This window comes from Asparagus officinalis, chromosome 10 (assembly GCF_001876935.1).
Source record: "Asparagus officinalis chromosome 10, Aspof.V1, whole genome shotgun sequence".
Classification (NCBI taxonomy): Eukaryota; Viridiplantae; Streptophyta; class Magnoliopsida; order Asparagales; family Asparagaceae; genus Asparagus; species Asparagus officinalis.
In genome coordinates this window covers 3,046,647-3,059,319 of record NC_033803.1, presented here as the reverse complement: position 1 = coordinate 3,059,319, position 12,673 = coordinate 3,046,647, and the positions used below count along the sequence as shown (strand labels likewise).

General features: G+C 36.4%; 1 protein-coding gene across 2 annotated transcripts in view; it reads left to right on the top strand.

The window, feature by feature from the left end:
• The window catches only part of LOC109826359 (ribosome biogenesis protein BMS1 homolog), a 13,202-nt gene extending 850 nt beyond the window's left edge, over window positions 1-12,352 (top strand). The window contains exons 5-19 of one of the 2 annotated variants that reach the window (XM_020393381.1): window positions 18-136; window positions 843-1,033; window positions 1,283-1,493; window positions 1,742-1,979; window positions 4,048-4,484; window positions 6,478-6,562; window positions 7,111-7,307; window positions 7,509-7,822; window positions 8,125-8,221; window positions 8,295-8,513; window positions 9,603-9,842; window positions 10,795-11,004; window positions 11,223-11,492; window positions 11,574-11,777; window positions 11,897-12,352. In XM_020393381.1, coding sequence (XP_020248970.1) covers window positions 18-136; window positions 843-1,033; window positions 1,283-1,493; window positions 1,742-1,979; window positions 4,048-4,484; window positions 6,478-6,562; window positions 7,111-7,307; window positions 7,509-7,822; window positions 8,125-8,221; window positions 8,295-8,513; window positions 9,603-9,842; window positions 10,795-11,004; window positions 11,223-11,492; window positions 11,574-11,777; window positions 11,897-12,061 — 3,197 coding nt within the window. In that variant the 3' untranslated portion in view covers window positions 12,062-12,352. Of the gene's footprint in view, window positions 1-17; window positions 137-842; window positions 1,034-1,282; window positions 1,494-1,741; window positions 1,980-4,047; window positions 4,485-6,477; window positions 6,563-7,104; window positions 7,308-7,508; window positions 7,823-8,124; window positions 8,222-8,294; window positions 8,514-9,602; window positions 9,843-10,794; window positions 11,005-11,222; window positions 11,493-11,573; window positions 11,778-11,896 lie in introns of both variants that reach the window. The other variant, XM_020393380.1, reaches the window with a different exon arrangement.

Below are 12,673 nucleotides of genomic sequence, written 5' to 3'. Positions count from 1 at the left end.
CAATTTTGTGTTTGTAGGGAAGCAGAGAAGAGTGCAGTTTGTAGAATGTCCTAATGATATAAATGGTATGATCGATGCTGCAAAGTTTGCGGACCTTGTTCTGTTGCTAATTGATGGAAGTTACGGTTTTGAAATGGTGAGACAAACATTGGTGGACGCTTCTTCCCTCATAATTGCTGAGTTTCTTTTTTCATTTTGACTTTAATATTCTCGTTACCCGCTTTCCCCTGCTCAGCAATTTAAAATCATGCTTGCTATTTTGCTGATTAGATTTCTGGATTGACTCATATCAATTTGGCACTATCCAAACCCATTTAGTATAGGAGCTTTAACATCATATAATTTCAGTCAGGATCCAGGAAGATCTTATATATTTACTTGTATGTACTTTTAATATTGTTTTCCAAATGCATTAGTATTGCATTGGTAACAAGGGGAATCAGACGGTGAGCGTCATAGTAGGACAAAACTACATGCTTATGACAATTCCTAATCAACCTTGTTGCGCATTAAGGCACTAGATTGATACAGCCTTTTAGATGATAAACTATGGAGAATAGCTAGACACCTAGTGGAATCAACATATGTTCTGCTGTTTGGGTCTACCTGCTAGGTGATGTGACTAGTTGCCATGGTAGGGGCATTGAATAAGGTTTCGACCGATGCTTTTATCAAATGCTGTATATGTTCCTTGTCAACTTGATGGGTTGATTGTGTTGATGTACCATTCTTAATCAGCTTCTAAGTTATTACATTATTTCATTTCCAATTTGGCTATTTCATTATTCATTATGGTACTGCATTTTTTGGCAGTAAGTCGCTAATGTATTTCCCATCTGCAGGAAACTTTTGAATTTCTCAATATCTTGCAAGTCCATGGTTTTCCCAAGGTAATGGGAGTTCTGACACATCTTGACAAATTTAAAGATGTTAAGAAACTAAGAAAAACTAAGCAGCGTCTCAAGCATCGCTTCTGGACTGAAATAAGAGAAGGGGCAAAGCTGTTCTATTTATCTGGCCTCATTCATGGAAAGTAAGTGCATGAGTATATACTATCATAGCTTATATGGATCATTTTAGGACTCCAGGTCCAGCAGGTGTCATCAAATATCTGTAATGTTTGAGCAGATAGTACCATGTTTTTTTATTAATTTGTACTTTGTTTTTTTATTTATTTGCTGCTTTTTGTCAGCTGTTTTCTATACATTTTTATTAAGAAATTTTCTGAGGTGCAATTACTGTAGATGTTGCTTTAACTTTCTTGCTGACTTGTCCATGACAGATACCCTAAACGTGAAGTCCACAACCTTGCGAGGTTTATTTCAGTTATGAAATACCATCCATTGTCATGGAGAGCTTCACATCCTTACCTTCTTGTTGATCGTCTTGAAGATGTTACTCCACCTGAAAGAATGAGGTTGAATAAAAAATGTGATCGGAACATCACATTATATGGTTATCTTCGAGGGTGTAATTTGAAGAGGGGTACCAAGGTAACTCCTTCTAAGTCTATATAGCTTTTTTAGATGGTGCTATTTGACTATTCTCTAATATTGTAGCAATTGGATTTTTGTTTGTATGTTTTAGAGATAGAATCCTACTATTTGATAGTAAATAAACTTAAAATGATGAACTGACAATTTTAATTACCTTTTCTAAAAGATTGTGTAGATGAGCATACATTTAGTTTTTCCTTTCTGAAACATTGCACTGAGCTGCATAATTCTCTACCTTTTTACAGGTGCATATTGCAGGTGCAGGTGATTTTAATTTGGCTGGGGTGGCAAGTCTTGTGGATCCATGTCCTTTGCCATCAGCTGCGAAGAAAAAGGGTCTGCGAGACAAGGAAAAACTATTTTATGCACCCATGTCTGGCCTTGGGGATCTTCTTTATGATAAGGATGCTGTTTACATTAACATAAATGACCACTTTGTTCAGTTTTCAAATGTTGATGGAAATGAGGCACCATCAAGAAAAGGTATGTCAAGTTGGTTATACATATATACACATACAAGGAGTCTTCAATTGAGAACTAGTTTGCAAACTAATCATTGTAATAACTTCATCTTAATCTTCGTATCTAAAGTAGTCTGGTGGAAGATCAAGAAGTTAGATAACATGTCTCATTCATCAAATGATATATCTTTTCTCTATTATTGAAACTTGTCTTTTTCATTTTTGCATCTAGCTTTTAGCAGGGAGGTATAATGCACAACATTGGACATGGTGAACAAAATGAATAGTGTGAATTATCCATGGGATGATCCATTATGATATTCTTGGCAAAGTTCCCACAACAGAGTTCTTATTTGAAAATTTATACATACATATTTATCAACATTCATATTTGTCAACTCATTCATATACACATACAAGAATAAAAGTTGGTAGGAAATGACGTATATAACCTTCAAATATAATACTTAATTGTACAGGTGGCATTACGCTTAACCAAAAATAACAGGTGATTACTTATGTGAAGATGGGAATGCTTTTTTGATTTTTTTGGTAAGGTACTAATAATATGTTAAATGCATCACACAACTGTTCTTCCTAACTTTTACAGATTAATATTGTTTGAGGATAGGGTGGCAGCATGGAGGATGTTCAGGGCAGAAACTAATCTCTCCCCCTCCTTCCCTCTTGTGTATTTTTGTGCGCGCCCGCGCTTGTGTGTGTGTGTGTGTCTTTTAGTGTTAGTGTCTGGAGATAGACTTGAGGCATAAAAGTTGGTCATCTACCTTAGATATTTATTTATTAAGGTATGATCTCTTAGAATTTTACTTCATTTAAAATAATTGATAAAGGAATTTTACAGTATACAGAAAAGTTTTGTGGTTGACCCAAATTAATTTGGATAGTAGGATACAAAGTGGTAATAAGTGATGCGGCTGATGCCCCTTTGCTGATGATATGGAGAGAGCCCAGGAGCTGTCATTTCATGAGGCCCTAAGGGGATGAAGTAGGTTGGAGTGTTCTGTCGTTTAAAAAAAAATGACTCTTTGCTCTTATTCCCAAAAAGTTAAGAGACTCTTGGTGATGTTTTTGATCTATTTGACTCTACAAAAAAAAAATAAAAAAATAAAGAAAATAAAGGGAGGTGTTGAGCCCATCTTCCGCAAAAGTTCGTAACTCTTATGAGGTTTTCGAGCCTGTAGGGGTTGACTTGTGCCCATCATCCCCAAAAATTCCTGATGAGGTTTTTGAGCCTATGCATTCTTCCTTTTGAAGGAAAAACTCTATTGTATTTGTATTTGTTATCTCCCTATACATAGTGAAAGATCAAATACGACATTGTTCTTCCATCGATGTAGGCCTTTTTTTGGCCAAACCATGCAAATCCTTTTGTTTTTTTAGGTTTGCTTTTGTTCTAGATGTTTTCCTTGTTCATGAGAACACAAGGGTATGGGTTTTGCACCCAAATATGAGCTAAATGATCCCACTGAAGTATTGGCGGTCTTAATCTGGCATCCCTTCATTCTTTGGGCCCTCCATCCTTCCTAACAATACCTTGTGTTTTGATCCTCAGATTTATTTCCTAAGCATCCATGACTACCCCACACACAAAAAAGTGTAAAAGAGGGGGAAACCCCATCACCACTGTGATACAACCATTTTTGGGTTTTCCTTTTTATTTCCTTTCTTTAGCGGGGGGGGGGGGGGTGGGGGCNGGTTGGTTCTGAATGAAGATTATGCGGTGGCATAAACTTGATAGTTGAAACCTGTTTAATCGTACACATGTTTTTAGTTTTTCGATATGCATGTTGTGATGAACAACTGTGCTCGTGCTTTTACTAAAAATGTAGATATGCCGCCCATTATGTATCTGGTTAAATAAAACGAGGAGTCGGCTTTCCTGTATGAGTTTCTGTTGGCCTTGTGTGTTTGTCTGTAAATGAACTTGGCTGTGTTCTTTTTCCCACAAAGGTTCAATATGTGTTAATATTTTTTTAAAAAAGAACTATACAGCTTAATATTTTATTGTTATGTGTTTCATTTTTTTTCAAGCGAGTTGTGAGTCCTCTTATATGTTCGTTTTTCCTCAGGAAAGGATCGTGATGTCGGTGAAGTTCTGGTAAAAACACTGCAGAATACGAGGTATTCCATTGATGAAAAGTTGGAACAAAGTTTCATCAACCTTTTTGGTAGAAAACATCTTGCTGTTTCAGAGGATAATGGTAATGAGGCGGATAATATATCAGAAGTTGAAAAAGATCAGGGGAAGGCTAATGTCTCAGAACAGGTGGATATTAATCAAATTGGTGGTGAAGGAGTTTCAGAGAAAGCTGACTATGAAATCATCACAGAACAAAGTGATGCTGATGATTCTGATGAAGAAAGTGACGATGCTCTGGATGACCAGCATGAAAATGATGGACAAAATCCTCTTGACTATAACTTGAAAGAAAAAGTCGAGTACCATAATGGAAGGTCTAGAAGAAAGGCTATATCCTCAAAATATGAAGATGGCATAGAAGAAGAGGTATGTTTAAGATTTTATCATTATCTGTCCTTCCTATTATTCATGATATTTTATTGTAACTGGAAGAAGGCAGTTGTTTGTCAATGAAGATAGCTGTTTTCTCCTTCAAAAGTTTCAATTATTCGTTTTAAATTGTTTGGAATGCAACATGAAGGTTTATTAGTTCTTTTGGAGAATCCATGTGATTTACTGCTTCGTTGGGTGTTTCATTATTGCTGGAGGAAAATATGTTCACTTTTCAAGTAGCATAGATGTCTTTTCCTTTTGCTTTCCCTCCCCTTGATTAAATTAAAAGAAAAATCACTGAGTTTTGTATATGATGACGTTTATCACATGCTTCTGTTGCTTCTTGTGTTTTGAATATGTTGCGAAGTCTAGTTCTTTCTTATCTTTATATTCTTTATCTCACAACAGTTGCATTCAGATTACCTTATTAAAAGTAGCAATTCAATGTCAATGTCACTTAATAATCTCAGTGCAATATAGAGTCACTACCTATTTAACATCAGTCACTCATACACCGTTTCACATATTGCGCATCTCTAACTTGACACAACTATTGGAAAAGTACATAACTACACCATGTTGGAAATTCGTGCTAAATACATGCAGAATACGTAAATAATACTAAGCATGTAGAGAGCATGAAAAACAAGCTAGGACCATCCTAATTAAATCTAACATGATCCCTATGAAAAAAGAGAGCAACTAAGAGCTTTGAAGATTTACTTTCGTAGCGTGATTCGATGGTAGATCAAACAACCCCTAGCTCTTTCTCCTTATTGTTGTAAACCTCCTTGTAGTGGATCTCCAAGTCTTCAAGTGAGCTTGATAAAATCAGAGTCTTCTTGAGACACAAGGCAAGATATCCACCCCGGGCTACTATAAAATTCTACTACTTCCTTTAACTCAAAGTTTGCTAGAGTTTAGTTAGAGGTAGAGCTCTCTTTTATTCTCTTATGGAAAAAAAATCACTTAGCCAATTTTTCATTAACCTTTCCATAAGAGAGGGAGCTCATATATATAGAGTGAGATATGTCATGACTCATCTCATGAGTCATGCCATGAGTCATCTAAATGTATTTAATCTTATGTGTTATATATGATAATCTATAACACTTTATGGTGCTTAAGCACAAAATACTGGGATTTAGTACTATGCTAGTTTTAATTTTAATTCACTGTTCTCTCAAATGGCCTTCTTTTTACTATTATTCTCTCGTACTGTGGCGAGGTTAGTTTCCTCTTAAGTAGCTGGTAGTTCTAAGTGATGAAAAAAAAATCATTTTATCACCATATTTTGTGTTGCTTTATCTATATACTATTTCAATTTCACTTCCCTGAAATTTAATTACTTGAGATCTCTTTCTGATCCCTCAAAATACCAACCAAGATTCTATCGTTTTACATTATCTTAAGGTCCTATTTTAATTATCCCAGCGTGTTAAAAAACACTCGATATTCAGCTGTTAATCCATCCATTACTTTGGTAATGTATGATATGTGTATTCTTTATTGCGGATCCATAATATATTTCTGCAGTTTTTATGTTGTACTATTAGTTTGTATAATCCTAGAATTATAGACATGTCCTGCCTGGTAAATAGTGCATCATGTAGTTGGTTACAATTCTCTTTTACCTGTTTTTTTAAAAACTGATATATCATTAATTGAGATATATTACATAAAACAGATATCATTAATATTAAAAACATAAAACAGATATCATTAATATTAAAAAATATGTTGCCTTTATGTGTTGCTAGAAATGTTTTTTAAGGTGCTGATTTCATACAAAAGTATTCTGTCCATGCTTGTTGTCAATTACATGAAGTTGTTTCCACGTGAAACATGTTTACTATATTGGGTCTGAAGCATGGCTTTCCTTAACACTTAATTTAGGAAATGTTTGGTTGTTGAATTTTTATGTTCCTTCCATTTCTAACTATAACCATGACTTGAGCCAGTTTCATGTCCTATCACCGTTCTGCAGGATTCCGAAGAAGATGATGCGGATAACCAGTTAGATATCACTTCAGAAAGTTCAGGGGAAAGTGCGGAGGACCTCAGTTCGGAAGGTGTTGATCGTTTGTTGTATATTAATTTTTATCTAGCTTCTTTGGTTGCTGTGCACTTGATTCTTTCATATAAATCTTGAAGACAACACGTGTACTTGACTCTAGATTATTGTGGTCAAAATCTAGTACATAGTGTTGATCGTTTGTTGTATATTAATTTTTATCTAGCTTCTTTGGTTGCTGTGCACTTGATTCTTTCATATAAATCTTGAAGACAACACGTGTACTTGACTCTAGATTATTGTGGTCAAAATCTAGTACATAGTGTTGATCGTTTGTTGTATATTAATTTTTATCTAGCTTCTTTGGTTGCTGTGCACTTGATTCTTTCATATAAATCTTGAAGACAACACGTGTACTTGACTCTAGATTATTGTGGTCAAAATCTAGTACATAGTCATTGCATGAAAAATACAGTATAAATCAAAAGAGCAGTTCCGGGAACATTGAAATTTTCAACATTTTCTTATCACTTTTGCTACAATTGCAGATAATCGAATAAATCCTTTCCATCTTTTATTTTATTTTATTTTTGAACCCAGGTGTAGATGATGAGGTAGAACATGATTCAAAATGGAAAGAGACGCTCAATGCCAGAATGTCAAAACAAACTACCAATTTGGCACAACTTGTGTACAGTCATCCTGCATCAAACTCCATGATCAATGTTCAGGATGCACAAGGTAGCAGTGATAGTGAAGATAGTGATGGTGAACTCTTCTACGTAAAAGGGGAGAGAAAGAAGGTACAATTGATACTCTTCCATTGATCTTGACTCTTGAGTATTGTTATTAGACCTTCCTTTTAGCTGGAGCATATCACCTGCCGATTGAAATATTCGTGTATAATGAATTTGCAATCCTTATATTATTTTGGTACACGCAATATTGTCCAAGGAGCTGAAAATATTCTGAGAGAAGTTTTTTCTTGTAATGTTTACCTGCAGAAACTGAGTGAGAAACCAGGTTATGATGATATTGATGCTGATGACTGTTCGAAATTGTTAAATGCTCAATTCAAAGACTGGTCTAATGAAGACCTTATCAGGAGCATCCGCAAGCGTTTTAGGGCTGGAGGTGGAGCAGCAGATTCTGATGGCGATGATGGCACAACGGATTATGCTGATTTTGAAGATGTTGAGACGGGGAAGGTCTTCAAGAGCCAGCTTTCAGATAACGTTGAAGAGAATGCTCAACATGACCCTGAAGCGGAGAAGCGGAGGCTCAAAAAGCTTGCACTTCGTGAAAGATTTGATGCTCAATATCCTGTTTTCAGTTATTTCTTGATCTGCATAGCTATTCTCTTTTGGTTCATATCATCAAGTAAAGCATATTGCAGAAATTATTTATCATTGTTTCACCCTTACATAATTTTTTAAAAAGATTGCTTGGGCATTGCAGTTTATATGGAAAAAGAAAACCATCACCATCACCATCACGAAGCTACAAATCTTCCATTGAAGTCATAAATTCTCAAAGCAAATCTTATAATTTTTTACCATTTTAGGATTTTGTTGTTTGATATAGCTGTTTCTTGAATGGTTTGCCTTAACTACAAACTACATATGAGGGATCGGAGTTGTCAGATGAGGACGAAGACAAGGGAACCGATAAAAAGTTCCACCAAAATCAATCCCATGAGGGTGGATATTTCGACAAAGTATGCTTTCATATTACATCTTCATCTAAACTGGTTGTGAGCATTCAGCTGCTAAAATACGTGAATTTTGCAGATGAAGGAGGAGATCGAGCTTCGCAAACAGATGAACATAGCGGAGCTCAATGAACTTGATGAGGCCACACGAGTGGAGGTGGAGGGCTTCCGAACTGGAACTTACCTGCGGTTAGAGGTTCATGACGTTCCTTTTGAGATGGTTGAACATTTTGATCCCAGACATCCTGTTCTAGTTGGAGGTATCAGTCTCGGGGAGGAAAATGTTGGGTACATGCAGGTTGGTTTTTTGTCTTGACATTTCTTTTTGTTGTTGACAAATTTCACTGCTATTGATCATTTGCATTTAAGTGTACTATCAGGTATTCGTTATATGATAGAGTAGCAAATTTTTTTTATTGGAAGTCGTAAAGCAGGCGAAACTTTCCATCTGATTTAGCTTACATTATTTACCTCTTTTCACGTTGAAATTGTTTCACCTGAAAACTGAGGATTAAGAATGTGAAACATCATTAAGACATTTGAAGAAAATATAAAAAATGAAGCCATTCTTGTCCAAATTGATGTGGCTGCTGTGGTGCAATATATTTAAGTACACTAGCCATCTAACCAGTGCAACACTGAAGTATACATGCATTTCGATTTTTGTCTCCAGTTTTTTTTGCATCCTTCGAACATGTTGAAACTCTGTAACATCCTCATTATCAACTTAAACAAACTGTACCTCAGGTGAAGCTTAAGTAATAGGAGCCAGTAGATGGTGATACAAATATAGGTTGTGTGAGCTTGACGTAGTGTCTAACCATGGAATGTACTTCACAATCTTACAGCTTCTTACCATAACCGAGTCCAGATGAAGTGATTGACTGAAGTTATTACCTGAAGGAATGAGAAGACTGTATTTTTTGAAATCCTGCGATGGAGTAGGCTAGAAAACATCAATCCAAGTGGACTGAGACTGTAAACTCTCGAAGTAACTGAAGTTACCATGGCATTTTAAACATTTTTTCCATGCTTATTCAGCTAAGAACTTTTTATTAAGATTATATGGATCAAACACAGTCAAGAGCTGGGGACTTGTCCAATCAATAGAAATCCTGAAGGGAATGCTTTCTTTCTGTGAATCTTGGTATGACTGTTTGTAAATGGAGTGGTGACGTATTCATTTGGTATTTTATCTCGTATAGAGCTCAACCTTCTAATGCCTTGGATATAATTCTTTTAAAGGTTCTTAGATGCCTTCTGCTATTACATTATTACATGTAGTCACTTAATTGAAGGACATGGCTTATGTAATATCCATGCAATACACATGCAATTGGGTTTCCATCCCATTCCATGCTCATCATGCTTGTTTCCTTGGTTATAGGCTCGTTTTAAGCGGCACAGATGGCACAAGAAAATACTGAAGACTAGAGACCCGTTAATTGTTTCGGTTGGTTGGAGGCGTTACCAGACAATTCCTATTTATGCCATTGAGGATCAAAATGGACGTCATCGTATGCTCAAGTACACTCCTGAGCATATGCATTGTTTGGCGATGTTTTACGGTCCTCTTGCACCTCCGACGACTGGAGTTGTAGCATTTCAGAAATTGTCAAACAATCAAGTAAACTTAATACTTGCTTTATCCTCTCATACGTTAAGCATTGCATAGTCTGTTTTTTTGGTTTTGTTTCCTCGTATGGGATTCAATAATCTTACTAAAGTATTTCAAAGCAATAATCTTACGAAATATAATTGCTTTCAATGATAATATTTAGGCTGTCGAAGATCCCTGACACTACACCAAAACTCCAAAGTTGTGAGGGTTGAGGGTTATAATTCTAAAACATACCCGATACATTTGCAAGACCATGCACTGATACACGTGAAAACCCTTACCATGAGACAACATTCAGTGATTGGTTATGGTTTGTGTAACTGTGTTCGAACCTTACATGTTTTTCTATGATTAAATTTGTATACTATTTTCATGCTTCTTGTGCTATATGAGGTGGCAGCTCATTTAGCAAAATGAGCTACCAAGATATAGAGGAGGTGAGACTCACATCTTTTGATATGACAATTAGGGTCAGCTGATTAAAATTATAACACCAACATGGCTATGATCACTTGAGCAAGCTTAGTGCAATCTTGGCCTAGACTAGTTGTTTAGTTGGGACCTTTCCTGTGATGGTTACTGTCAACACAGGCACTTAACACATCATCAACATACTAAAATAATGAACTTAGCATCTGCATACTTGGCTGGGATGGTGGAAATGCTTCTGGCTCCGCAGTGTCTTTCGGTTTTCCTGCCCGCAAGGCGCAAACGTGTAATGCGAGGGCCTTGAGAAGTACTGCTAGATTTGTTATTCAATGAACAACTTCTGTGATGTTCCATGTAATTTATACCCAATTAATGCAAAATATATGTATTGTTGGAAAACGTTGTTGTTTATCTTTTTTTTGGGCTGTATAGTATTGTTAATTTGAGATAGTAAGTTGAACAAGATAGATTTGTTTCATAGTCATGAATACTGCAGTACTATTTTGCTCAGTGAAAATTTCTTATTCAGGCAGCGTTTCGGATAAGAGCAACTGGTGTGATTCTTGAGTTTAATCATGCTGCACGAATAATGAAGAAGATCAAGCTTGTTGGTTATCCATGCAAGATTTTCAAAAAGACAGCATTAATTAAGGACATGTTCACATCAGACCTTGAGATTGCTAGGTTTGAAGGTGCAGCAATTCGAACCGTTAGTGGCATCCGGGGACAGGTCAAGAAGGTATGTGTTAATCTGTCTGTAATCTAAATGTTGGTTCGGTGTATCTTACTTGATACATTTAGCAAAAAGCTGATGTTCGTGCTATCTGGTTATAACTGATATTCTTGATTGGTTCTAATATTTTTATGGAATAAACCCCAACATTTTAAATTTCATGTAGATATTAACTCCTAATGTTGAAAGTAACTAATGTTGAAAGTAATTTACATTTACAACAGGCAGCTAAGGCGGAACTGGGCAATAAACCGAAGAAAATGGGAGGAAGCACAAAAGAAGGAATTGCAAGATGCACATTTGAGGACAGAATCCTAATGAGCGATATCGTTTTCTTGCGTGCATGGACTCAAGTGGACATACCTCGCTTCTTTAATCCTGTCACAACATTGCTACAGGCTCCGGACCAAGCTTGGAAGGGCATGAAAACAGTAGCTGAACTCCGGTGGGAGAACAATCTCCCCATTCCACACGATAAAGACTCAGTGTATAAGGTCCCTTTTTCTCTTAGAACTTTGTTGATCATTTTTTAGAAACAATTGGTTGTTTGCTTACAATTTTCTCCATTTGCATAGCCTATTGAGCGGAAACCAAGAAAGTTCAACCCGTTGGTGGTTCCACCGAAACTTCAAGCAGCTCTCCCCTTTGCATCCAAACCAAAGGACATGCCTAGACGCAAGAGACCACTTCTTGAAAATAAAAGAGCTGTTGTGTTGGAACCTCATGAACGCAAGGTTCATGCCCTTGTGCAGCACCTTCAGTTGATAAAGAATGAAAAGGTATGCCTTTTCCTTTATTTTGATCTTCCTTTAGTGCATATTATTCTCTTTATTAATCTTGCATTGTCTTCACTTGATTTTGTTGGATCATTATCTTGTATAAATTGGTTTCTTTGCAGATGAAGAAGAGAAAGCTCAAGGAACAGGAGAAGCGGAAACAATATGAAGCGAAGAAGGCTAAGGACGAGCAGTTGACAAAGAAACGTCAGAGGGAAGAGCGCCGGGTTAGGTATAGGGAGGAAGATAAACGGAAGAAGAGAACTCGAAGGAATCATGACGATTAATTAATGAGGTGGTCTTTAGAGTCTTTTGTTGTGTACTAGTGGTGGACCGCTGATTACAAATCTGCACTCTATTTTTCGCAAAATTGCCAAATAGGATGGAAAAAAAGAAAGAAAAAGGGAAAGTATTGCCAGGGGGCTTCCCTGTTGTCTGATCATGGAGGCCTTGTTTTCCTCTTCGCAGGCGTATTTAAGGTTGTCAAGGTGGCAACTGTTGTATAGTGTATCAATTTTGATTATTTGATGAAATTTTGCAGTGGGTATTATTATATTTATCTGTTTTCTTTTAAGTTATGTATTTTTTCTGAAATAAACTTTACACGTGTACATCTGTTAGTGCATTGGTAGGATTTACGCTAAACCTTGGAAATCCTGAAATGGGCTATAGTTATGATGGAGTATGCTGATTAGCTGCGGAAGTAGCGACTACAAATGAGCGGAAACAATGGCGTCACCTCGAGTACTTCAGTTTGGTATTTTTGATCTCGTCTTTCCTAGTGCTGTATTTATTGAAGAAAAGATATGACTTCATCTTGCGCCGTTGGCATGTTATGCTTCTGAAAAAAGGTATATCACGTGGGGGATTGATGCTGGTTGGTTTTGGTTGATCCAATC